Source organism: Electrophorus electricus, chromosome 13 (assembly GCF_013358815.1).
Source record: "Electrophorus electricus isolate fEleEle1 chromosome 13, fEleEle1.pri, whole genome shotgun sequence".
Taxonomy (NCBI): domain Eukaryota; kingdom Metazoa; phylum Chordata; class Actinopteri; order Gymnotiformes; family Gymnotidae; genus Electrophorus; species Electrophorus electricus.
Window position 1 is genome coordinate 6,790,571 of NC_049547.1, and position 27,740 is coordinate 6,818,310.

A 27,740-nucleotide genomic window follows, 5' to 3' on the forward strand; every position below is an offset into this window, starting at 1 on the left:
TTGGTAGAAGCAGAGGCACTGCTGTAATGCTCTGTCATGTTGCTGGTTAAGACAAAGGGCCAACAGCCAGCCATTGTTTTGCTTGGGCTTTTCTTTGACTCCTCCTGCTCCCAGCATGCTCCTGCTGCCCAGGCCTGCAGCACCTCTTGCTGCTCTCGGCTGTAATGTGTGAACGCTGCGCGATGTTTTATTAAACGGCCGCGTGCTCCTGCCGCAGTTTGACCCCCGGGGTAAGGGCCTTGCCTACACGATGAGGGGAGACCCAAAAGACCAATTTACACCCAGGACAGGTATATTCACTCCGAGATGAATCATTCAAAATGTCAGCCAGTGCTTGGGCCCCTCCCGTCGCCTCCCCTGGTTTTACTCTGCACACAGGAACGGTGTGGTGATACACAGGCACGGATGCACACACTGGCTGCTGGCTGCCCCGGAGGGGGAAAACCAAATGCATTCAAGATACGCAACATGTTACTTGGGTTACATTAGGTTTCAGTTACATAAGACCATGATTCAAAAACATTTTTATCCATTAGCAAAAATAGTGAATCAATATGACCACCATACATTTGATCAGTTTACTAGTGGTGCTTCAACTTGACCAGATGCACGTATGTAGAGTCTCAGGCAGAAAGGGCTGCATTTTATGTGTCTTATCTAGAAGCATCTACAGAAAGAAACAAGGCTTTGAAATAATGGTTTTGTTATAATAATAAGGTCCATAAAGACCACGAGTCTGGCAACAGTATGGGCAAATCAATGAGAATGCAGGTCTTCATTTCTTGGTGAGATTAAAAATTATAGCTTGCCTGACAGTAATCGTTGGGGCGTCCATGCGCGAGGATATAATTTCTTGTAACGCATCACTTGTTAACGAATGCTGATGCGTTTTCTGGCGCCTTGTGGAGATCTCGCTCTTTCCCTTCCGCCTCACTTAGAAACAGATTATATGCAAATGTGCCACGGCAGAAGTCACTTTTTAAAGCTTAGTTAGGAAATGTTATGCACATTTCACACCTAGTTTTAAGATCGACAGACAAGGGTGGAAGGCACCGAGCCGGAGTCTGCGTCTCAGCTTGTCCCTTCTCTGCGATCACCTCTGATGACTTTGTTTTTTACAGATAAAGACATGCTGACGACGTGTATTACAGGCGAACGCCCAAGTACAAAGACGTTTGAAGTTTTTTGTTCCTTCATAAAGCTACATATTATTTTCAAGTCAGCTCGGCGGGGTATCGCATTCATTGTTGGTCGACACGAAGGTGGAGGTGTGATATGATGAGAAGCTACAGAGCAGTGCGTTGCTATGCCATCCATACCCAGCTCGCTACCATGTGCACGCGCATGTTACACTCATAACCCGGAGATTCCAATTTCTTTCAGGATATCTTAGCTCAGCTTCGCCGCCTGCCCCTGCTGTGATTTTGGATTCTATAGCCTTTGTATGCCTCGTTCCTTGACAGTAAAAACTGCTTTCAAGCGCTTCAAGGAGAGAGCCTCCTTCCCTCAAGAATGCCCTTTGAAACATGGTGCTCCCAGGTCGTGTTTGAAACTCCAGCCTCGCAGTACAAATGGTACACCAGTGAGCCCAGCCACGTGGAAGGCCAGGCCGAATGTTCCGCGCGCGTCTGTCTGTCTGTCTGTCTGTTTTTGTGTATCCACGTCCAGTTATAAAGACTTTGAGGCACAATAGGGTAGCTCAGAACACAAGCAGCAGATGTCTTCAGCTAAAATAGTGCTTTAAATACAGATGGCCAACAAGATTTCTGAAGCTGTAAATGTCAAATAAAGTCCATTTCAACTACCTGTTGAACTAAACTGGTTGGTATGACTTCATTTTGTCTCTGCATGTTGAAACATACATTAATGGATACTGATGTGTTGAAGCGCCTGTACTGTGTGTGTGCATGTGTGTTTGTGTGCGCGAGTGTCTGCTCAGGTCTAGGGGTTTACACTTCACACCGGCTGCTCCTGAGTGCCTGCACTGGGGCAGGCTGTACCAACAGTTCGGCTGTCACGTTCGTCACCGGGCAACTAGCTCCAGCCCACATGGATGCACCTGTCCTCACAGTGCTGGACGCTCGCACCATCCATGTCCAGTGAGTGCCATGCACACACACGCACTTACACACACGCCCATACACCCACACCAATGTGAGTGACATATGCAAATCATACAAATCGATGCTACCTTAAATTGACACTTGCTGAAAACATACTGTACATGTGACAGTTAGTTGTTGTTGTTTTTTTAAAGGTTGATTCTGTGTTTTCACATGGTCTGCTGTGTGTATTAGTAGTATATCACAGTACATTTACATGGTTGTCTTTTATCTTTATCTTTCTACAGTCTATTTTATAGTATAAAGCAGATAATCTAGTGGGCCAGTAGGTGTTATTAGGCCTTGCCTGTGCACTGTTCATACAAGGTTGTGCCTGTGTGCATATTAGGGGGACTGTTTAATGTGGTGGCACAATAGAGAGATCTGCCCTTATTGGACAGCAACTTTAATTTATTATGATTAAATACATCAGAGGGATTCATTAGGTGAGACTACAAACCTTTCATCTTCAGGAAGGTGGGGTTGGAAAGTTGGTCCTCAATTCAAAAGCACATGCCCTCTGCCCACATTACAGGTCCTGTCCTTGGGTTGGACATGCAGGAAGAAACACACACACACACACACATGAACACACGCACTCAAAGAGACAAGCAGATGCATACACTAACGAGGTAGGACACAGTGAAGGTGGCAGTATTACCTTTTATGTGACAAAGTTTCATCAAAGAGACCCAGTAATGAGACAGTGGGCGTTTGCTCGCAACTGGAGGGCGACAAAAATTCCACACTGTCCCCACCCATCCACCCATTACCCACAATTCCAAGCCCTCCATTATTAACCCCATTTCTTAATTTCAGTCATCATGAATAGAAATGCATAGGCAGTAGTCTTTGCCCTTGTGGTTGCTGATGTGTTCTGGAGTAAAGCTTCCCCTTGTATATCTCCACCCTGATCTTTCCTGTCTAACTGAGAGAGGTTAGTTTGTATCTACAGATATGTGTGACTTAACATCACAAAGGAGAAATAATAATGTTTAGAATGTTACTGTAAAAGGAAAGAAAATCTGTTGATTGTTATTAATGATGCATGAAAGTGGTTCCCTCCCACTGTACACAAGCTTAGCAAAGTGAAGGGGTCAGATGTCAGGGGTCAGGATGGTCAGCTCTCCACCTTCTTTTCCCCACCCATTTCCTCACGTTTGAGGGGTCGTCCTACAGGTGCATTAATCAACTGAGTGTTTTCTGTACAATCATAAAGTGTGCCGCGCCCCCTCTGTCACTCAAAGCGGTGGGCTCATCGTCCTCGTTGCCTTTGGCCGTCCTCGGGCTGCCGGTGCGAATGGGAAACAGAGCCTTGATTTAGTGAGTGAGGGCGGGGCAGACGGGGCGAGGCGAGGCGAGGCGAGGTGCTGGGCCGTCTGGCCCGAGCACGCGACCTTGTCTGCTCCTGCTTGGAATACAGAACATTCTCCTGCTCTCAACCCCAGCGTGGAGGAGCGAGCGAGGCACGGGGGCTGCTTCTATGGGCGTTTCCACCTTGGCCTTTAGCGGCCTGCGTGGAAGCCATTAGAGCGGCAGCGGCGGAGACGCGCCAGAGCAGGTCGGAGAGGTCGGAGAGGGCGGCGTGGCGCACGGACACCGAAACGAGAGACGGAGTCGGACGAAGCCGGGGACAGGAGGGCGGCCGACTCGGGCATACTTTGTGTTTAGCGTCAGAGTGGCACGCCACTCCTGCCAACTGTACCGTGCCCACACCCCCTCCGCCCGAACCGAAATGTCAGCCTTTTACCGGAGCGTTTGCGGTCGGAGAGCGGTGGGATGGGGGCGAGGGCGCGAGGAGAATACGCTGCCGCCGGTGACGCCTGTCGCCACGTCAAGTGCCCAGACTGAATTATGCCTCCCCTTTCCGGGCCACCGTATAGCTCTCTCGTCCTCTTTAATGTAGTAGCCTCTCAGACCAGCCCTCATCCAATTATCCTCAATTCTGCCCCATGGGAGGGTGGGGGGCTTTGACTCTTGTTCTTCCTCTTTCTCTTTATTAATGGTGGTAGGAAGCTTGTGAGGTCTGTGTGTCATTTATTAAAAAGATGTATATGCTGATTTTCATAACTTGGTTATGGCTCTGCTATATCCCGAGAGCAGTGCTTTGCAGGAAAGCTTGCCGTATTTATTGTTCTCATCTGCCAGGCGGTAGCGTGGAGCAGTTATTGCCTTATTTCCATGGGATATTCCAATTTGAATAGGAGGAGCGGTACTGATGAGAGAGGGAGAGGGAGCAAGAGAGAGTAAAGCTGTAATTTGACATTACAGATGATATCTTGTGTGCTCGCTCGCTCTCTCTCACTCACTCACGTTCTTGCTCCTGCTCGCGCGCTCTGTCTCTCTCTCTCTCTCGCTCTCTCTCTCAGGGTCTAATTGTGGATATGGTGCCTTTGGTAGGTATTGCCTTGTTAGCAGAATCGTAATAGCAAAGGGTGAAGGATCATATGTGTTCAATACTCTTTTGTTGTGTTGCGATTTGCCTGTGAGAAAGGTCTTGTGCTGTAGGATATGCACAAACCCAGCATCAGCAGATCAGCTCCCTCCCACACACCCTCTCGTTCTTCCTCCTGGGCTTCTGTTTGTAACCCTCTATATTGTATTGCATTATATCACATGCTATCACACCGCATTAACTACCTAAGCATGTTTTTGTTGATTTTTGTGAAACTGTTATTTACTTTACAAAATCTTTTCTTTTATTATCGATGTTTTGAAGCCAGTATAAATCATATGCTCAATTGATTTATCAATCATGTGATAGTACGCCATAATAGCCAGTGTCGTTTGTCACGTAAAATACAATTTAATTGATGCAGAAGCCAAATTAATCACAATAATGAATAGGGTTACCTGGGGGTGCGTTTGCTCCTGCTAGACTGAGAGACCCTTTTGAGGCATGTGCTAATTTCACAGAGCAAAACACCTTGAACAACAACTTGCGTGTCCCCTATGCATCACCTCAACTCTCCTCATGGTTGGACGACTTTGTAATGGAACAGGCAGCTTGGAAATCTCACCAGGGCACTCTCTTCAGATGTAGGTAGAGCACCCTCTCACTGGTCCTAAAGGCCGACAGTGCCAATGCAAAGCCCCTCGAGGACGATGGAGGAAGTGGAGAAAACAAACACGTCTTCCTTTGTTTCAGACTTTCATTATGACTGTACTACTACAAGGAGTCATCCAGCTTCTGCCTAGAAACACCAGCAATGTTTTGGAACCGCAGTCCTAAATATGACAATACAATGCAAATACAGAGAATACAAATACACAAAATACAATGCTAAATACTATATTAATACTACTACTACTACTGCAACAAAATATAGTACAAAATGCAACATTAATACTATACTAAACACTAATAAATACAGTACTAATGATAATGAACAAAACTTAAAATAGGCATGCAGTATTGCTTTAATAGGCATACATGACATTTTTGTTCATAGATTGTGATAGACAGGCATAACCATCTTCCATTTCCTTCCCTGCTGTATATGTTCTTGTTCCTCCCTCACTTCCTCTTTGTCGGCCTTTTTTCTCCCGGCCCTCCCGCGTGATTCTTTATTTCTGATCTCGCAGCAGATAGCGGTGTCCTCTGTTTTAAATTTAGCCCTGAGAAAGTCAAGCTGCAGCCTGAAACATTAACCCACCACACTTTCCTATTTCTGTCGCCGCTCCTTTGGCCGGGGTTATCGCAGTAGACTCCGTCTGGGCCCCGGTTGCTCTGCGGGCGGCTCCGCCCCCGCCAGCCGTCCGCCAGCCTTCTCCACGGTGACGCCGTGCGGTCGCACTGCGGACGGCCGGGCGTGACGCGTGGGCGGTTGGCGGTTAACGCGTGCCCTGCTCGTTCTACAGGTGGGCAGCGCCGCTGCAGGCCAACGGCCGGCTGCAGTCGTACTCGCTCTACCGGGCCATTCCCGGAGAAGAGCCTGTGGCCATCTACAACAGCACCGAGCTCTTTGAGGAGCACACCCTACACAGCCTCGTCCCTGGGACCACCTACCTGTTCCAGATCGCTGTGCGTTCACTTCTGCCCTCTGCCGTGCACATCTATTTTGTAAACAATATCTTCACCTAAGACAGTTTAGTTTTATGTTGGATGCAGCATTAGAAAACGTGGTGATTTTTTCATTTTTTTTAAACTTTGTAGCATTAAAACATCTTCACTATATTTTGAAATATTGACTGTATTTTATTTAAAAGGCTGTTGTACTTTGCACTGTTCGCTCATCCCTGAGTACGACTTCAGATGTTCCCTGACCTTTGCTGCCCAGGCTTGCACGGCAGGCGGCTGCGCCCTCAGCCCCCCCAGTGTGGCCCACACCGAGGAGAGCTCCCCGGAGGAGGTGCCCCCCCCCACTGTCCAGTACATCTCCCCGCACACCCTCCGTGTGTCATGGGACGCTCCACGCAAGCCCAATGGTGAGTGGTCTCAGAGGCAGGCGCCGGCGAAGGTGAACCCGCGTCCTCAACGGTCCGCTTAGCTAAGGGGCGCTTTCGCCTTTAATGATGGGCTAGTGCGGAGGCTAGGAGGCAGGAGGAGGAGCGGAGGTGCACTTCGTGCGACAGCACGAGAGCAAGCCAGGAGATGGGAGAGAGGAGGTGGGGAGAGTGCGATGGAAAGCGCAGTGTTTTAAGTGGGTGAAAAGTGCTCCCTTTTGACTGATGCGGTGAACTGCAGCCTCAGCGGTGGCTGTCACAAGCGCATCGCTGTCTCCTCGTCGTGGAAACCTTTCTGGCTTCTAGGCATGTGGACATAAGAGCAGGGCTTCAGGAGCTGAACTTTGACCTTTAAGGAAGATTGACTTTAAGATGTTGGTTTAATATAACTGTATCTTTTGCTATATTATTTTTTTAAACCATTAAAATGCCCTGTGAAATAAAGATCACTAAGCACTGAGCAATAAATATTTAAGGCATGCATACATATCAGCAAATAGGCTAAAATTCCCTTTAACTTATTATTGTTATTTTTTTATTAACATTTTATTAATATAAAAAAATTCAAATTCTGTAAAAAAAAATTAAAAAAAAATCTAATTTAATTTCATTCATTTAATTCATCTGAAATTGTATTTCAATTAATTTAAAATGAATGAGTCAAGCTGTCCAGCTGATACTCTATACAGAGATTTAAAATTAGTTTTAAAATAGTAACTGCTAATAAATACTTTTTAGCACAGTTCAGTCTAAACTACACAGTCTTTACATCTTAAGGTTAGCTTCTGGATCTCCTGCAGTAGTGATTAATACATTTCACATTTTCATTTTTTCTAGATGTGGGCTTGGTTTTTTAATTTAAGAAGCCCAAATGTCCTTTCCGAGCTAGAAAGCAAACAAAACAAAACAAAACAAAAAAACCACAAAAGTTAAAAAAAAAAACAAAACAAGTCACTCACTTGTTTTGTTGTTGTTGTTGTTGTTTTGTATTGGGAGTGTTATCAGACATTTATTTGAAGCATTTATAGGAATATAATATTTAATTTAATTTGTATAGATTTGCCACATTTTTGCCAAGACCTAGAGGAAAGTATTGATAGCTGATATTCAGTGGCGTGTTTACAAATGTTATTTTCCTAGGTGCACAGCGAAACCCTGAATTGCTGCATTCATAACAGAACACACAAAAAATGATGCACAGAAGAATACTGTTCAGGACAGTCAACCAGCCCCAGGGATATCTGACTATTAGTTTGTTTGTGCATTTAGATATAATCAAATGATATATACAATGTTTCAGAGAAGACAATGGAGTGAGCTGTTATGCAGCTGTTATTTCTCTAATATCCTTAAAACATATCAAGTGTATTCGGTGTTAATATTAGAACAAGTCTGATCACCTGTACCTGTACCACCTGTACCTAAACCTGTACATTCTTTTTTTCTATTGGGTTACTTGCTTGTTTGTATGAGGGAGTGTGCGCTGGTATGTGCATGGGTGAATCTACGTGTGCAGGCTTTAAAGTAGCTGCCCCCCCCCAAACCCCCGTCCTGCCCGCACCTCGCACTGCTGACCCCCTAAGAACCCTGCGCGGAGTCTGCCTGTGGACAGCTGGAAAGAGGGCAGCTGCATTAAATGGCTCTCTTTCCATGTTTTACAGCCCTCTCTCCCTAATGGCCGCCTTTAACACAGGGCTTTAAACAAAACGGCCTGTTTACATCAGGACGGCAAGCGGGCAGCACACATGCCTCTGAATACGGCTCTATAAATAAAGCGTATTAACCCCCTTCCTCCATTCACAATAAGAGTTGTGACGACTTTCTTATTCATCAGACTTGTGCATAGTCCTTGGGCTATTTCGTTTTTTCACAAATGTGTAGAAATTTGTATTCATTAAAGGAAATGACTGTTATTTTAGCGCATTACACTTTATAAATGCGCGTGATGTGAAGTGTGCGCTCGCACACACACACACACGTGCACACACAAAACAACAATGTCTATTGGTTGTGCATAAATTTAATAATGTCACTTTTTGGATATTTTGGCAAGCATGCATGCTTTTTTTCTGCTGTTCTACATGTTAGATTTATGTAACATTCTCTAATGCTAAAAAATTATGTTCTATGCTCCATTTATTTTTTATAATGTTTTATTTTTATGTTCTATGCTCCATTTTTTTTAAATGAGTTTTATCTTTGGACGTGCCGTGTTATGTGAATGTTAACGTTACATAGTAAGGAAAAGACCAGGAGCCATTCTTAACACATATAAAAGTGTTCTAACCTGACAGAAGCCCACCCACCCACCCCCCAAAAAATGATCCTAGATAAGCAGAACTTGATCAGAACCAGTCACAAAACAGGAAAGCGGACAGCTCACACCAGTTTGCCTTTAACCCACTCTCTCCCGGCCCGAGGGCAGGTGTGATCAGCAGCTACGGCCTGTGGATGGACGGGGTGATGGTGCAGAACTCCTCGGCTACAAGCTTCGTGGTCGGAGGCCTGTCGCCATGGAGCCCGCATAGCTTCATCGTGCAGGCGTGCACGGCGCAGGGCTGCGCCTTGGGCCCGCTGGTGAGAGCCGTCCCATTTGCATTATGTTAATGCCCCCCCCCCCCCCCCCCCGCCCTGAGCCCAACCCCCATGGCCCAGCTCCTCCAGACGTGTCAGATGGCAGGGCGACATCATAAAGGTGATCGATTCGCTCTGTTCAATAAAGCACCTTCTGTTCACGCTTGACATTTGGTATAAATGCCACTCTGGGCTGGTTACTGCTTTGATGGGCCAGATTTGGGCATTTTTCCAATATGTGTGCAATATTTAGGCAAATGGCCGGCTCTGCCGACACAGCAAAAACAGCCCGGTGCAGGCCAAAGGGAGCGAGGGGGCGTGGCCGTGGCGTCGTCACTAGTGCGAGTGTTCTGATTTTGCTAATAAAACTTTATAATAAAAACTTTATAATAAAACTCAACTTCTCCTTTACACCCGCCATTTGCGCTGTTGCATTAGAAATGCTGCAGACGTGCCCGCTCCTTTTCCAACCTGTTGGCGCTTGCTTTTTCGTGCTCTCAGACAGAGGTGTGGACTTCGGAAACTCCCCCGCTTGGCAGCATCCCTCTGGCTGTCGTCATTGAGACCCCGCGCTCCGTCCGGGTTAAGTGGGACCCCCCAGCCAAGCCCAACGGCAACCTCACTTACACTGTCCTCATCACCGGGGCCTTCTGCACGCCAGCAGGTAAACCACAGCCAACTGCTCCCACAGATCTCCCTCTGCCTCTGAGTGAGCGAGACCCCCCGCCCTGCCTCGCCTCGCCTCTGATCCCTTATATTGACTCCAGCTATTTTCCCCCGTGATTGTTTACACAGAGTATGCAAAAAGGGCAGTGAACCCCGGCGCTGAGCTCACCGCGGCCCAGTGGCCAGAAACGAATTGTTGTCGGCTCCCATTTTGCCGGCTGCAGCTGGCAGACGCAGTGGCGGCGTGAGAGGACAGCAGGGGTTGGTCCCCTGCGCCCCTGCGCCTCTGCCCCCACTCCTCAGTCTCGGCGGGATGAGAGTGGACAGGTTTGTTCAAAAGAACGTGATGGTGCGTTCACAAGGAATCAACCTCATCCCTTCCCTCTGCCAGCTCTGACAGACCTCTCTTATAGCTGCCTGGAAATAAATGCCCATGGGTGGTGTATGTGAATGAGGATGCAAGCAGAAGACACACACACACACACATACACACTAAGGAGGTGTTCTCTGCACATACTCAGCAACCTTATTTATTGTGTATATTATTTATTATTAGTACAGTAAAGCACTTTTAAATTTATAAACCTATCAGATATTGACCATGTTGGCTTATTGTAATTTGGTTTATCAACCATATCATACAACATCTGGTTTAAGTTTATACTATGGGCCATGAGATGGAGTGGCGTGTCATCAAGCCCACAGCCATCTGTGGCAGAGAAACATTTGAGTGACAGTTCCTGACCCTGCCTTACAACCACTGTTATTCTGTAGCACCCGTTCCAATTTCTGAGTCACCAGCTACGCCAAACCCGTTTCATTGGCCACATATGTTGAGGAGCGGTATAGCCCAACAGTACTGTCACAGTTGACCGTGACCTCAAGCAAGGAAGAACCAATCAGCACAGTTCATAACGCTGGTGGGTCAATTAGGTTCACACGTGAGCGAGGTCGTGCAATGCTGTGCACCAGTCGCTGCAGGAGTGTGGGATCGGGGCCCGGCAGAGGTTGCGGGTGGGGCCGGCTGCCGATGGTGTGAGGGCCCCTCCCCCAGGACCTTCTCCTGCTCCTCGCGCAGCTGGGCTCAGATGAAAGGACTGACCCACACCTTCACTAGCTCAGCACTTTCCTTGGCCACCCAGACCAATAGAATGGATTGTCTCTCTCCATTAATCAAGAGTTCAGATGATCAGTTGTACACGTTTAATCCCACAGTGTCGCCTGGGTGGGCATGTGTGGGTGCAAGTACATTTGTGTGCGTGTGTGCGTGTGTGTGTGTGTGTGTGTGTGTGTATGTGTGCGCGCGCACACGCATGCCTGATGATCTATTCAGGAATAAACTGGAATTATTTTTTTCTTACTGACTATTTGTTTATCATCAGCAAATAACAACCCATTATGTGCTTGTTTGTGGAAAATACGGAAATTGCGGTTGCCACGTTGACGCCATGTTACTATGTCAGCGTCTAATTAAGCTGAGTTTGCTTAATCTGTACTATTTAGACCAGATCGCTTACAAGGCAATCCGTCAGCTCCTTTGATGGACATCGTTTGTATTATAGTTATTTTGATGCATACATAAACAAGAATGTAAACCACATAGACTCTTTTCCTAAAACTTTACCTCTTCAGCCCTTTTTTAACTGTTTATTGGTTACCTACTGAAAGTATTTAATGTAGATGGCCGTGAGTGTGCTGTGTGAATATGCAGGGCTGCTGTTGAGCTTCTGTAATGCATATGGAGCCTGTGCTTTCTCAGCATACCACTCACTCTACATCTTTAGTATTACTGTAAAGCCTTCTTGAGATGCATTATTTAAATAAAAGCTAATACTAATATTATTATTATTAATGTTGTTATTATTATTGTTGTTGTTATTATTAAGGTATATTGTTGCTACTTAAATTTCAATGTGCTTGTAAACAATTCATTGGGTAAGTTGTACTTGTACACAGCACAAGTGTTTGAGTCTCCAGCATGTGTTAATTTTGGACTGTGTGTGCACATATTATGCAGGTGTGTTTGTGTGTACGTGCTAACGTGTGCTGCCTCTGAATCCCTGTGGTTTTTTGGTTGCTTTTTAATCCCATGTGTTTGCAATGCCCCTGCCTGGTGTGGGCTCTGCACCCACAGCCCTGTTCCCAAACTCCTCTGCGTAGCTGCGTGTTCGTTAACACACTTGTCTTCCAGGTTGGCTTCTCCCCGCCACACCCGTCGCTGAGGGCACTTAAAAGCAGCGTTCCCTACGAGTAGGACGAGCAGTTTGCCAACTCGAGATTTTAATCTGGCAAGGCGAGTTGACGGAAATGACCTCTCTGAAAGCCTGCACCCCCTCGTCTCGTGGTGCGAGGGCTTTGAAGTGTTCTTGTGAGCGGAGGAGCCGAGATTACGGCGCACAGCGGGATTGATTTGAGAACTCGCGGAAGAGGAAGCGAATGCGAGGGCTCACCGCTTCTCCTGCCCGCTGGGGCAAGCTTGCCTTTTGTTGTCTCCTGTTGTTGTTGCTGTTTCTGGCATGCACACATGCATAGCTGCGGCTGCTGTTGGCGTGCGCGTAGCTGCTGATGCTGCCGTGCTTGCAAACTCTGCTTCACCGTCGTTGTGTCGAGGGGGGGGTGGTACAGTGTTGGTGAGGAGCTCTGGTCTTTGTGTTGTCGTCGTCTCCCAAGAGCGCAGATGCCCCCACCCCTAGGGGCACGGACCAACCCTCTCACGGGCACAGACCTCCCTTGTCAAGGAATGGACCAAACAGCTCAGGGGCACAGGGCCGCTGGGCTTTTCCTCAGTATACCCCAGCAATGGTGGGAGGACCTGGATTTGCTGCTTTTACAGGGTCAGGTTTTTCAACCAGCACACGTGAGCACACACACACACACACACACAACAGCACACACTGGGCTGTTAGGGAATAGGCAGAAGTTTACTCATTCCTCCCTGGTGGATTGCTGGAGAATTTATTGGCTGGTGGCCGGCAGTCACAGATTAAGGGAAATGTCGATCAGTAATGACCCCTTCTACATGTTAGTATTGCCGTAAAGCCAGCCTTTTATGTCAGAGATATCGGAGTGGGAGCTATTACACATGACAGGGGTGAGCAGGGGACTGTGGACCAAGGCTAGCATTATTAAATATTGACCAGTGCCGTGATTTATGTAGAGCTGGAGGGGGGAAAGTGACTTTTTAACCGTGATATATTCTTTAGTCGCTAAACCCTTCCATTTATCTTTTACTAGAAATAAAGCACGTGTTGACTGCATGTTTTTTACTCTGACAAAAAAAAAAAAAACTTGTCTCTGAAAGAAGAGATGGATGCTTTCTTGTTAGCAATTTTTTATGTAAGCTTTCAGAACCAAAATGGGACTTTTGGAAGCGACTGTGAGATTTGAATAAAAATAATCGGAGATCGTTCACATGATCAAACGCGATTCAGAGAAGTCATTAATATTTTCAAATTCACTAAAGTTTTCCAGTTTGATTAAATGGGGATTTTCCCTGTTGTTCACCCGTTCCACAGCTCTGAAAGTAGTAGTACTACCAAATGGCAACGATGAGTTTCATCACACCACTGTGGGAGTGATGGTATGTGGATGTGCTTTTAGTCAGTGCAGCACTTCATGTCTATTGATTTCTTTATAGTACCACATTTCAGAGCTGCCAGATGGGTAAAGGCTAGAGGTTATGGACTCAAAACACATGTACACACACACACACACACACACACACACACACACACACACACACTCCTCCAGCTCTCTCCAGCAGCACATCTGGTCCAGAAGGCGTGAACTCAGGGAAGATTAATTCTCTTTTAATTTGTAAGCAGGGCCGTAGATCCTGCAGTCGATTGCATTCCAGTAAGTGGTAGTGGCTGGGGACTGGGAGGCCTGACCCTTGACCTCCTGGTTAATGTGCCCAAATGCATGTGTCTGAGTGAAGACATTACTGGTGGGGGGTTTGTATGTGTGTGTAGTGACTTGGGCCTTTATTTAAGGTAATTTGTTTAACTAGGGGAGCGATGGGTAGAAGTATGGGATTGAGAGTATAGGAATACGTGTGTGTGTGTGTGTGTGTGCGTGTGTGTGTGCGTGTGCGTGTGCGTGTGCGTGTGTGTGTGTTGAAGCAGTGAAGCACCCCCCCCAAAAAAAAAAAACATTTCTTATATCTTTCTTCTTTCAGCCAACCATCAGGATGAATTTTTACATTTTAATTTCTTCTCCCCTTATGTATTACAAAGGTCTTTATAAAGCATTTGCCTGGTTGACAGTCTTTGGACTCCCAAACAGATATCTTTAGCTGCTATTATTTACAAAATTATGTTTTTGTTCTGGTGGGTTTCAGCCGGTAAGCCACCTTGCTGTGTTTCTGAATCAATGTCTGGCCCAGTGAAGCAATCGATCGCCATTTCTGGATTACAGCACAGACACCCAAAGCCTAAGGTTCTACGGGTCAGCAGGGCACTTTGCCATCTCTCTCTCGCTCTCTGTCTCTCTCTCTCTCTCTCTCTGTTTCTCTGTTTCTCTGTCTCTCTGTCTCTCTCTTTCTCTGATTGTATTTCTGAGTCCTGATCTGTTGTGCTCACCCTGGTCAGTGTAAAAATGCACTGCATGACTGGGTAAATAAAGAGCCTTTCTCTGACTCTGTCCTGTCTATGCCGAAGTCTGTCTTTTGTTCATGTACCTCTGCAGGTCAGAACCAGAGTGTCACAGGGATGAACAGCACAGAGATGAGCGGCCTGGAGATGACTAGCACGGAGACAAGGACGCAGTTCCATGCGGGCACAGCCGGCCGCTGGCTGTCTGTGGGAGGGCTGCTGCCGTACTCCAACTACAGCGTGCAGGTGCAGGCCTGCAACAGCCAGGGCTGCGTGGAGAGTACCCCGGCCAGCGTGTCACTCCCGCCTGCAGGTCAGTCAAGCGTGCCTGCCCCAAGCCCAGCTGCCCCACCGCGGCTGCCAGTTAGTGGCTCTGGACCCTATCGCAGGGCCCCACTGGCCAGCACTGGCCCCACAGATGGGAGGCCAGCAATGGTCCACGCTGAAGGCTGGACCGAAGCGGTGATGCAGCCACGATGAGGTTCTCTTACAGCACAATCCACTGGCATCACAACACCAACGCTTGCGAAACAAATAAACAAAGCAGAAGAAAAAGAATAAAGTGGAAAAGATTCCTGGCCACTGTGATTTAGTTAACGAGGTTCTGGAAAGGGCTTCTCATTTGAATGAGCCTGAAGTCACGCACCAGTGACAGAACAAACACGCACTCTTTACTGCACAAATGCCGTAGAAAGCAAGTATTGGTGAAGTGAACCAATGACAAAAATATATTAACATGTTTACAAGGCTTAAACTAAACAATAAATCTTTCCTAATGGACTCAGGTCTGACCAATGTTAACTTTCAACACAGAAGCTTATTAACACGTTCTTGTTCCTCTAAAGGGCAAAGCTGTGTGTAATGTGGCCACCCTGGGCAGAGGGCACCGATGCCAGCCCAGCGCGCGATAAAAAGGGCAGACGCTTCCGCGTCTCCTGCCCCCTCTGACAGACAGAGCCCCAACCCTACCCGACCTGCCCCCAAAACCCTCGTGACGGCACACGAGATGAGAACGGACACTGGAAGTTTATTACCGCGCTTGAGAGCGATGCTTTCCCCCTGTTAAATTGTTGTTGATGATGATTACGACTCTTAAAGCTGCAGAATTGTCTTTTTTTTATGACCTTCTCGCGGAAAATGAAAGGTAACAAGTCGCCGGTTAAATAGGACCCGGTCTGCACTTCCTTTTAGTTAATGGAGTGGGAATTTATTAAGCTGATTTACACGCGAGGCAGATGTAGGGAAGCACACGCTGGGCCGCGTGCGCTTGCGTCGGGGGGAGATTAACCACGGGGTGATAAAGCAGAGAAGAGCAAGAAGTTCTTCCCCACCGAAACCGGGTCTAGTGCACGCAGGTCTGAGGATGTGGTAGGAGCCAGATTGAGCGCCGTTTTACGCCATAATCCACGTTCAATATTTGGGCCTTTCTTAACATGCGGCTCCATAAGCCTGGAGAGTGGGTCTGATTAGTTGCTGTCTTGATTCTCTCCCTCACACACACACACACACACACACACTCTACACACTCTGCACACACACTACACACATTCTCTCGGTTTTGTGTGGGATCAATAAGGAAGCAGTAGGTGAATCTCGTGTGGAGTCTCCGCCCACCCATAGCAGAACTCTTTATTATAGCAGTTTGAGCAGCCATGTGTTTTTTCTTGCAGCCCAGATGTCTGGGAGGTATCCAGCATGTTGGTGTGTATCAAGACCGACTCCCCCCCCTCCACACAGCAAACATCACCACTGATCAAAGTGAAATTGAGGGTGGTGCATTAACAGGGCAGCGACCTGTTAACCACCTCCACAATCACTCCTAATCCTGGTGAAACCAGGAGGAGGACCATGATGGGCCCTTAGATGAGAGGGGGCCTTTCCCCATGCTGCAATACCATCATCATCCAGTAGGGTTCCTCAAAAACATCAGTTTTTCTAGAAGAGACAAAGGTTGGGTCTGTAATAAACCCAGTGCTTGGCCCCTCGTCTCCCACCCTAGTGGAGAGAACACAAGTGCTTCTAAGCAGAGAAGATCTGCTGAAACCTTCAGCAGAATGGAAGGCTTCCAAATAGCCAGCACATCCCAGAAATTGTGATGTGTGTTATTGGCGGCCATCGAAACCTAGGCTGGGGCTCTTTCCCCCAGTGAGACACAGGCAAGGACCAAAGTTGAAGTTCTGCAAGAAAAATGTTCAAGTTCAAAACAAAGGCATGAGGAAGTATAAATTTTAAATACCACACGTTTCCCTCCAGTCCTCTCTGCCAGATCTTGAGGCTTCTCCGAGCTGCACTGAAGCCTTGTCTCAAACTGTCCTTGTTATATCAAAGAACAGAAGGGGAGAAAGCTAAGAGATCCAGAGGAAACATAAAAGTGCATAGTTTAAAATGATTAGTGACACTTTTGATATACCTGAGGAAGGAGGGAGGCGAACCAAAGGGAAACTGCATGCCGACTGTTTGATGAAATAAGTCTGTAAGGAATTAACTCTTTTGTCAACTGGTTTTCTTTGTTCAATGGAAGCTCTCTCACTCTCTGTTGCTCTCGTTCTCTGTCTCACTCCATCGGCTTCTTTCACTTCTCTTTCTTTTTTCCTCCATTATTCTGTCTTTTTCCATGTCTTAGCCTCTCCCAGTCTGTAAGAACCTTATGCCACTCCATTCGGTCTAGCCTGCCATTTTTCCTCAGGTGTTTACTGCTCCACGTTTGTGTGTGTGTGTGTGTTTGGGATGTGGCGGGTGTGATGTGCTCAGAGCTAGTGAGGTTTTGCCCGTAGTGAGGTGGCCGGCCTCATCGGCGTCCAGGCTCGTCCATATGCTCCTAATCATCATTGCCTTTATGGCCGCTTGGACCGGTTCCGCCACGCTCATTCCCAACCAGGCCATGGCAGCAAAGGCAGATGGGGTTGGCGGGTGGGGGTAGAAGTGGGGATGGGTCTGGAGGTGGGGGTTACTGTGAAATGGCTTCCAGTGCAGCGAAGCCCCACCCGCCCCCCTATCTGACTGCCCAGTGTCCACCCCGATGCCGGTCCAGCCCAGTTGCTTGGGCATTACAGAAACTGAAGTTTGGCAGTGAAGCCCATTTTAAGGTCACAGCTATGGCATCGATGAGGCCCCCTGGTGGCCATGTGGGGCGCTGGACACATTAGCTGGACACATTAGCATCCCACCCCCCGGGTCTGGGCGGCGGGAGCGCTGGGACTTCTCTTCTGCGTGACTTTTGCTCATGTTCCTGTTCTCCTCATCCCAGGCCACGGCGCACGCGTTTCACTATTCCGCACAGGTCAGCCTGAATTCAGCATGCACAAAATGACAAAGCAGTCACCAGTTATTAAGTGTTCGTGGCGGTACAAGAGGGCCACTGATTGAGAACGAGCCTCTAGCGAGGAGGACCCTGCTGCTCACGCCGGAGTGGGGTGTTATTGAAACATGCAGCAGACCACGTCGCCCCTCGAAGCTGCGATTCGGCTCCGCAGCTTTAGGCGAGTGCTGCCAAACGTGCGGGAATCAGCCGCCATTCCCTCCAACTGCTCAAGATGCCTTAATGTCTCGCGGCCGTTCCTGTTAGTATCTGAGACTGCTTGGGAAAGTGCCCTTTGAAAACAGGACGCTAGCCTCTTGCATTATGCATCATTATTGAGGACTGTGAACTGTTTGGAGATGTAAAAGGAAGCACCATGAAAATCAATTATTATTCTGTTTTTAGTACCAGCTGCTCAGACACCTTTAGATAAATAGTATGATTGAAATATTGGAAAACTCTGGAACAGTCATATATTTTGTGGTAACGTTTTAATATATGAAAACCGAATGGTGAAATCTTGCTTCATTCCACGGTGTTCACATTCCACACCAGTTCAAATCAAATTATATGACCGAATGTTTTTAAAGAGTGGTTCTTTCATTATATGTGTATGAAGTCAAAGTGGTGGTGTCTGAGCAGTTCCGATGCTCCTTATGCTTGGTGGCCATTGTTCCGTCATGGCTGGCAGCCAGAGACGCCAGGACAGATCTCTGGCACAGAGGAGGTGGTGTGCTGGGCAGTTGGTTGTTGTTGTTGTTGTTGTTGTTGTTGTTGTTGTTCTGCTCCACTCTCCCACACCTCATCTTGCCCGAGACTTTGGTGCTGTTCATGCGCTTGCTTCTTTCAGCGGACCATACGCTCCCCTTTCTGCTCCCGGTGTTTACTTGCGTGTTGACTCCTGCAGCCAACTCTCCAAGCCCCGTGCTACCAGACTCTTCTCTCTCACGTGGTCATCCGCATACCTGTGTCTCCGCTCGACACAGTGTGCTTCAGATGTTCAGCGGGGTGTTGTAATGTATTCTGTGGGCCCACGCGGCTCTGGTCTGCCTGGTTGTTTGCTATTTCGTAGCTCACCAGTGCATTCCTGCTCCTGAACAATGGACTCTGTGATGAATTTTGACAAGGCTGACGTTTTGTTCCTGATTGATTAATTCCGATTTTTTGCCTCTGCCAGTGAGTTGTGTTAGTGGCACGGACCCTTTTGGAGGTCCTCGTGTTGAGACAACAGCAGGAGGAAATGTGCAGTCAGATCTGAGCAGGTGGGGTGGAGGCATCACACGCAAGTAGAGCTGGCCACACCATCGCACACGTGTAATTCACGTTCTTTCGCTCTCTGTCAGTGCTCTCCATAAACAGATAAATCCTTTTGTTTCTGTTTGTTTCTCTGACTCACTTTCTCCCCAGGAATTAAAAGCTACCTCTTGAATTTTACACACCTCACAATTTAAAATTGGTCTTAAAAAAACAGAACGTGTGATTTTAAAGCCATGATCTGTTAGCAGAGCCTTACCGCAGACTCTTTTAGGTTGGGGCATGAGAGTGTCGTACAGTGGATTTCTGCTTTAAGTCTCCCAGCGTCTTACAGCAGCGTGACTACACTGGAAAATATGTTTCTGTGCACTTGGTCTGTCTCTGTTCCACCTCACCCCTTAAACTATCACTCTCTCCCTTAAAATCATGCAATACACACTGCGTCTCACTCCACCCTCTTCTCTCTCTCTCTCTCTCTCTTACACTCTTTTATATATATATATATATCTCAGGTCCAGATGGCCTCTCGGCCCCGAGGCTGGCGGCGATCACCTCCTCCTCGCTGCAGGTGGCTTGGTTCCCTCCCGCACGGCCCAACGCTCCCGGACCCCTACGCTACCAACTCCAGATGAGGAAGCCGGCCACGCAGCATATCTGGCAGTGAGTGTCCCAACGGCACAGCCACTACACACCCATATATGTGGCTCTGTGTCCCCTATGCACACGCACACACGTACACCATTTCCACATGTAGGTCACCATAAGAAGGCTTTCTCTAGGTCTGCAGTTGTAGCTAAAAATGTCTTAAGCAAGATGTAGTGTACTCTTTTGTGTATTTTTAAATATTTAATATTTAATTTTTTAAATATAATAAAAAAAACAAAAACAAGATTCTAATTCTAAAGTTATTATCTGCTTAATGATTGAAGTCAGTAACATTATTGCTATGAAGATTCAGTTCCGAGATTCCATGTCTGAGCTTCAGGGTTGATTACATGGTTGCCTGCATTCTCCCATGTGGTTATATGGCCAGAGTCTACTATAGCTTCTAAGGTCAACTGTAATAACAGCATCACAATCAGTAATTGTATTGTAAATACAAATCTAAATTCATCTGATCTTGCTGACGCCTTTCAGACTTCTCCACCTGAACAGTCTGTAGCCTGCGCTAATGCAGAGTGTACCACTGAAAATGCATTCCCTTTCCATTTAAATTGTTGTTATTATTATTATTATTATTATTATTACAATTAATACAAAATCTTTTTGTGAAAGATCACCTGTATCTTATGATGGTACATACACTCTCATGGGCTGTAGCGTCATGCTCTAAAACAAATGCTCCAGCTTTTTTATTCAACTGAAAATCACAATCAGATTCAGAATCATCCGGTATATTTTAGCTTTGTATATGTACCCTAATATTAAGCCCAGTCTTTTCTGATGCCTAAAACTGTAAAGTGTAGAACAAAAATAAATAAAAAATAAAGGAATGTGAGTCTAAAGAGTCCAGTGAGAAGGCCAAAAAAACCACGATCATTCCTAAAGTAAAACCCCAGATTCCAATGATCATGATAAATAATCAGTTAAATAATCTAATAAATAATCTTTGCTGGACAAAGCAAGTCCAGTGTTGTTTTACTGGCCTGTGTGAATGTGTAAAGTAGTAGCAACAGTTAAAAGACTCTTAAAACAGGTTTACGTTCCCAGGTAAGAGTGAGGCCTGGTGCCCAGTTGAAGAGAACTAAAAAACGAACTTCTTCCTCTGATATGTATGCATTACATGCTTCCTGACAACAAATTGCTATTTAATCAGAGGCAGGGGAATTCTCATTCTGTTGTAATAAATAAATGACTAGGCCCATGTATTATATATCAGCCTCATTTCCTGCCATTCCGCTCAAATGTATTTCATTGTTCAGGTGATTTATTTATTATAGTCATATGGTATATTTGATAGTGGCGCTTGGTGAAAATTGGCGCCGCTCAAAAACTAGCATGAAGGTGTCGTAATGACCAAGAGTTCTTAGACATTTAATAAGGCGTACATTGAGTTGTTTTTGCAAGAAACAAAGAAAATATCAGTGTGTATTTGATTTCATGAGTTAGACATATTCTGAGCTTAGAAACTGAGGAAATGCATGCAAATTCAGTACAATGGGCTCATAGTTAATTTAATCAGAGAAGTTTGAATTAATCATTTTCAAACTAGGAGCTAGTCTTTTCTCTTTCAGATTGGAAGTCAACAGGTTTATTTCTCACTAATGCATATAAAAAGCATTCTGTGTGTGTGTGTGTGTGTGTGTGTGTGTGTGTGTGTGTGTGTGTGTGTGTGTGTGTGTGCATGTCTTCTGTAGGCTTCTGGATAATGAGACTAGCGTGTTCAGCCACCTAGTGGAAGGTTTAGAACCATACACAGAGTATCAGTTCAGGTTGCTGGTATCTCACAGCGATGGAGAAGCAAACAGTTCCTGGGTCTCTTTCTCGACCGCTCAAGACCGTGAGTTTCGCTTCTCTCACACACACATGCACAGACACATGCAGGCATCTCTATATTGAAATATACACATGGGCATCCACATATTCATAAAATTACACACACACACACCCGCACACACACACACACACACACACACATTCACACAAGAGTATCAACATATATATTCTACAACAGTGATGCAAGTGCAAAAATAGAGGACCAGTGAGTGTGTGTGTGTGTGTGTGTGTGTGTGTGTGTGTGTGTGTGTGAGTGTGTTCTGTTTCAGCCCAGAGAGTCAGAGCTAGAGGTGTATATCTGCTAGATGACCTAGCTGGTGTCATTGTGGACTGATTACCGTAATAGAATCATATTAGGGTTCATAACAGACACTCTTTGCTAAGTTATAAATTAATTATACTTCAGTCTATTATCGCATACATTCTAATTAAGGAGCCAGTATTTGCATACACTCAAAGTGCGTTGTATTATGGACCATCACCTCTTCATTACCATGTAGAGAGTTAACGCACTACAAGCCTCTCTCTCCCCCTCTTTATCTCTCTCTCTCTAACTCTCATTCTCCCCCCTCACTACCCCTTTGCTTTCTCTTTGGAGTAAATGCCCTGCAGCATTCTACAACTTCTGCTAAAGTTCTCTTCATCTGCCTCTGAAAGAATAAGGACGCATGAGTGGAGTGGAGACTAGCTCACAGTCAAATTGGCTTTCTACCCATCTTCATTGTCTTCAGTGACTGTTTTGAAGTGGTGGCAAGTGACATATGACTTCAGTTTCTCATCCTTTGTATGTGATCTGCATTCTTTCAGTTTGCTTCTTCACTTTTCTACGCAAACTCCTCCTTTTAGTTCTTAGGCTTTTTTTTGCCTAGTGTTTATAGAGCCACTGCATTAAATTTCACTGATTAGCTATTTGATTATCAAAGTTCAGTTTCAGTTGATTGTGCTGTTCATTAACAAAAACTGTTCACAATTTCTTATTAAAAAGAAAATATTTCCCCTTTTTCTCAGACTTGAGCCCCATCCGTTAACACGAGACATGGACCTAACCCCAACCGGTCTCACGCCTAGTCAGAGCTCGCACACACACTCTTCCTTCATCCTTCATCCAAGACACACTTTATCTCCCATTGCTGTGATCACCACCGCACACTTGGGGATCAGATGCACAACACACAAAAACAGGGCAACGCGCGTTGGTGTAAAAGCCGAAAGGTCCGTATTCCTGACCTGAAACGAGGCGTGTCAGATGCCGGCCCCCAGAGCGCCTCAGCTGCGTCCTGCTCAGTCAGATTACGGAGAAAGCGCCAGTTTTAATGTTTCCCAGCACCGCCTATAAACAGCCTCCCATATACCATCAACCCAGCCATCAATGTGAAATAGTACTCAGTTAAACGGCGTTGAATGAGCGGTAGGCAAGAATCGGAGATATTTCTCAAAACAATGTGGCTGTGTGCGAGAGACCAAGGAAAGGAAAGGACAAGCAAGGTGACATACCAGACGAGGAACGCATGTCACATTTTCGTTCTTCTTCTCACCTTTTTGATGGGGGCCCACCCCACCCCCCTCATCAGCCGTCACTTTCTCATCTCTAATTTAGAAACACCCCCAGAGATAGTTCTGCTCTCCTCTCTGCACCGCAATACTCAACCTGCTCAGGTAAGGGGCATTGGGTGTGTTGGCCTACATATTCAGAGCCTAGTGTTAATCGCAAATAAGTGCAGAGTTTGACAGCTTTCTCGTTCATTTCTGAAATGTTGCTTCTCCTACTGCTTTGGGCCAGAAATGTTCCCTGTTCTGGGACATGTTATATTTCTCAGACATGAACAAGCGACCGTGGTTCACATGTACTGTGCAGTTTTGAGAATGCTTGGTATTTCCAGCAAGTGGCTCGCTTGGCCAGGACTTTCCTAGTGAAGATGGATGAGCACTTTAAGTATTCAGAAGGCTCTCTTTCCTCTGATTTTATCATTCCATTAAAATTTTATAACCATCTTTTTAATGTAATTCTGTCCGTGAATTTTTGCTCCTTAGACTTGACAGCCGGTCCTGTGAACATAAACTTTATCATGTAGGCTTTCCCTTTCATTCTTACCTGTGACACACACACACACACACACACAGACACACACACATATATACACACACACAGACTTTCATGTCCTTATAACCATGTATTTGTATACTGAGTGCCCCAGGACTGTCATTTGGCAGGTACCGAGGTTCTCTGTCCCCTGGGTTTGGGTATTGTAATCGATTCCGAATGCGGTGGCTGTGTACTATCCCGCCAGTTTTCTTCTAAAAAGGCCTCTTTAAAAATGCAGTCATTTGGAGAGATGCTTGAAAACTGCCAAGAGATTTGCCTTTTGCATCACTGAAGTTGCCGGATCTTGGGAAGACAGAGTCATTGGAATGCACCACAGAGCTGCATTGCTCGACATTTCCAGCCGGCGCGCCACAGTGCGTCCTGCCACCCATCGGCCGCGCTAACCTTCAAAGTGATCGTGTAGTCCCGAAGACCTCCGTAGGGCTAAAAATACCCCCTCCCACTCACCCTTCACTCCCCCCCTTGCCTTGTCAATTGATTGTATTATTATTATGCTAACCAAATCCTTATAAACGTGATTTAAGGCTCGGCAGCCCTCGCTCCTGTGTTTCCCGCCACCGTGGCGATTTACGGCGTTCCTGGGAAAGGCCCCTCTAAGTATTCCAAATGTCCCAGGATTGCAGCTGCTGCGGACGCCCCGACGGAGGCCGCCCGACACCGCCTCACCACTGCCTGGCCGCGTTCTCGCCGAGCGCGTCCCGAGAGCAGTAAAGCGTCAATAAAATCGCAAGCACCTGCATCTTAAATGAAATTTCAATTGAAAAACTTAACAGCCCTTCAAATTGCGGAATTTAACACAGACCAGTAAAGCTTAAATAACACTTTGCCTCTCCAGACCCGGGGAGTCTGAGGGGGCGGTGGGCCGAGGCTCAGCTCGGCACAGAAGTAAGCAAGGGGGGGGGCGCGGGGGGGGGGAGAGGGCTTGCCTTCAAGGTGACTTGATTGTCTCATGTGGTAAAATTATTAACAATTAAGGAATTTCTCCAGAGAGCCACATTGGATTTGCCGGCGCAGGTACATATGCAGGCCCTTTTTTTTCCGTTCCTTCTTTCCACAGTGGTGCGGGCGGCGGAGCGGGAGCATTTTCTGTATTCATGGAAGCTCTCGAACCTTTGTGGTAATTGAATCAGTTAGAGTGCTGAGTGGAGCAAGCATAAAAACCTGTTAACCCAAAGGTCAGATCTGTGCATTGTTTATTTATCAAGACGTGAAGGGAGCAGAACCAGCAGGAGAGTCCCCTCCCCATCACAGACTTCGTTTTAAAAAAAAATAAAATAAAAATTCCCCCAGCAATACCCGCATTAGATGGATGACCGAATTGGACCTGGAGTTATTGGTGGCGGGACGCAGCACCGAGCATTCATGGTTCTGGAAAACCAGCCAGGACTCCGATGCAGCACAATTTCATTTCTGTTGCATTTTTACTTGTCGTATTTCAACACAGGAATGGCCCAGTGTGACCATGTCAGGGCATGGTATGTTTCTGCTAAATGTTCCTAACAGAGCGTTCCACCCCTGCGTTTATGAAATTACCCAGGTAACTGAAAGCCAGACTCTGTTGAGAACCCTCCAGAATCCCCCTTCACCTTTATTGACTGCGCGCTGTTACATTCTTTTTGGTGGGATAAATCACTTGTATTCCTTTTGTCCCTGGTTGCGTCTTGTTCCTTAGCAGCGTCTCTTATTTTGTTTATTGCTGGGCCGCTGCTGCCGCGATCACCCCGGGTCACAGGGCCAACTCCGCCCACCCCACGTAGAAAGTGGGCCATCTGCAGGGTGCCACCAGTGGCCCAGAGCGCTGGTGAGAGCGCGCGTGAGACGCACGCGTGAGACGGAGCGCGCCGAGCACGTAAGCAGAGTCAGTCTCCTTGAAAGGCCCCGCCCTCGCCGCTTGGCCATTAGCTCCTCTGCCATGGGACGTAAATGGAGGGAGGAAACATTACCTGCAAACGAGCCTCCATGGCGGCAAAATATTAATCAGACCCTCCGAGCAGGAGAGCTGGTCTGAAACATCCCCCTCAGTTTGGCATAGTCCACTTTACACCTTTTTCTCTACTGTTACCGCTCCCCCTATAAGGATGAAAGTGTCGCCTCACGTTTGTCTATTTAATGAAGCACAACTGAAATCTACTGTCAGATTGAATTTGACAATACTGTTATAATGCATTTATAGCCAATATTTGTAAACTTATTGAATTAACAAATGTAAATTCACTATTCATGTTCGGTAAGAGCACAGCTTAGGCTTACTTGCTATGTAGTTGTCCTCTAACTATTTAACTGGACAGATACCACAGTATGTTTTTTGTGTAAAGGGGAGGAATGTGAGATTTGAAATGATTTGCTTTATTTGATTTGTTCTTGACTTGGGCATTTTATCATAACCTACCAAAATGATAGGGTTATAAGAATAATGTGTGTGTGTTTGTGTGTGTGTGTTTGTTTGTGTTTGTGTGTGTGTTTGTGTTTGTCTGTATGATTATGAAAATGACCTGAGCTGTCTGAGTCTGGAGATCCATGAAGGATTTCTTGCCATCCGTATGGCTAGCCTGGTTGTTGTTATAACCACTCAAAGGCAATGGCTACTCAGAGGACTTAAGTGATTTTCTCCAATTCACTGCAATCTCTTCACAGCGTAGTCTCACACATAGTTGATATCTGCTGTCATACAACTTCTCCTGAATAAAATCCTAAATATCATTTCACATTTGCTGGCAGTGCGTGGATGCTGGGCCCGTCCTCTGGGATAAACGAGCTGATCTGCACGTTGCCTACATTTTAATCCAAAGAATAAGTCGGCCCCAATGACTGTTTGTCCTTGTGATGTCAAACTCGCGCTGCGCGGACAGAGAGATGTTGTGTCTGAAAAGTCTCTGTGGATTATGTAGAGCTGCCATTAGACATAGAGCTCATCCAATATATTGGTAATGATCTATGTTCGGTTTTGATATCGATATGTATGTGTGTACATATACAGAGACAAAGAGGTGTTAAAAAATGAAATGTAGTAAACAAGGTTTCCAGAGAATGAGAATGTTTTGGACAGAGGTCCTTCATAAGCGTTGAAGTGCAGTTATTCCCTGGGATCTAACATTGACCTTTCCCCTGCCTGGGTTAGAGTGACCTGGGCTATCCTCTATCTGTGAGAGTTAGGGTGTCCTGGGCTATCCTCTATCTGTGAGAGTTAGGGTGTCCTGGGCTATCCTCTATCTGTGAGAGTTAGGGTGTCCTGGGCTATCCTCTATCTGTGAGAGTTAGGGTGTCCTGGGCTATCCTCTATCTGTGAGAGTTAGAGTGTCCTGGGCTATCCTCTATCTGTGAGAGTTAGGGTGTCCTGGGCTATCCTCTATCTGTGAGAGTTAGGGTGTCCTGGGCTATCCTCTATCTGTGAGAGTTAGGGTGTCCTGGGCTATCCTCTATCTGTGAGAGTTAGGGTGTCCTGGGCTATCCTCTATCTGTGAGAGTTAGGGTGTCCTGGGCTATCCTCTATCTGTGAGAGTTAGGGTGTCCTGGGCTATCCTCTATCTGTGAGAGTTAGGGTGTCCTGGGCTATCCTCTATCTGTGAGAGTTAGGGTGTCCTGGGCTATCCTCTATCTGTGAGAGTTAGGGTGTCCTGGGCTATCCTCTATCTGTGAGTTACAATGTATTTAGGGTTTGTATGTGACTGCTGTGGGAAGCTTGTTTGCTATAATTTCATAACAGTGCCACTCAAAGGATGTCAACTTGCTTCTGTTGATCAGCTGGCTTTTTTAGAAGTTGTTTATAACATTACTCATTGTGGCGTTTAAGTGAATAGCTAGAAATTGACATTTTTACATTGTTTTGTTTGTTTGTTGTTGTTGTTTGGGGGAGGGTTGTTTTTACCTATGATAGTTAGAGTACCTATGATATTGATACTGGCAAGTTTATTATTCACAATCAGTAAATCTTTTTTTAAAAAACACATCTGTTTTAATGGTGAAAATTTGGATCTGAATTGGGCTGCTAGTTTTAGGTCCCTGCAGAAATTAAACCCTCTACATTTGTCACTTGGTGGTCTTTGAGAATGTACTTACAAAACTTTGCATCTGTGAATCAGATTCACAATGAAGTAACACTGAGATTAGACAGAGATCTAGAGCTCCTTGTTAGAGGTCTGTTCACATCTTGATTGCAACTCAGCTTTGGAGTGCTCCAGTTCTTTTTAGGAGTAGTCATGAGTCTTCTT

At 46.3% G+C, this 27,740-nt stretch overlaps 1 protein-coding gene across 1 annotated transcript in view; it reads left to right on the plus strand.

Annotated features, from left to right (window-relative positions):
• The window catches only part of ush2a (Usher syndrome 2A (autosomal recessive, mild)), a 172,771-nt gene that overhangs the window by 71,294 nt on the left and 73,737 nt on the right, over window positions 1–27,740 (plus strand). Inside the window, exons 32-39 of the mRNA XM_035532480.1 lie at window positions 1,940–2,099; window positions 5,964–6,126; window positions 6,383–6,530; window positions 8,974–9,125; window positions 9,624–9,786; window positions 14,475–14,693; window positions 19,445–19,592; window positions 21,290–21,432. Of these exons, the coding sequence (XP_035388373.1) occupies window positions 1,940–2,099; window positions 5,964–6,126; window positions 6,383–6,530; window positions 8,974–9,125; window positions 9,624–9,786; window positions 14,475–14,693; window positions 19,445–19,592; window positions 21,290–21,432 (1,296 nt within the window). The remainder of the gene's footprint in view (window positions 1–1,939; window positions 2,100–5,963; window positions 6,127–6,382; window positions 6,531–8,973; window positions 9,126–9,623; window positions 9,787–14,474; window positions 14,694–19,444; window positions 19,593–21,289; window positions 21,433–27,740) is intronic.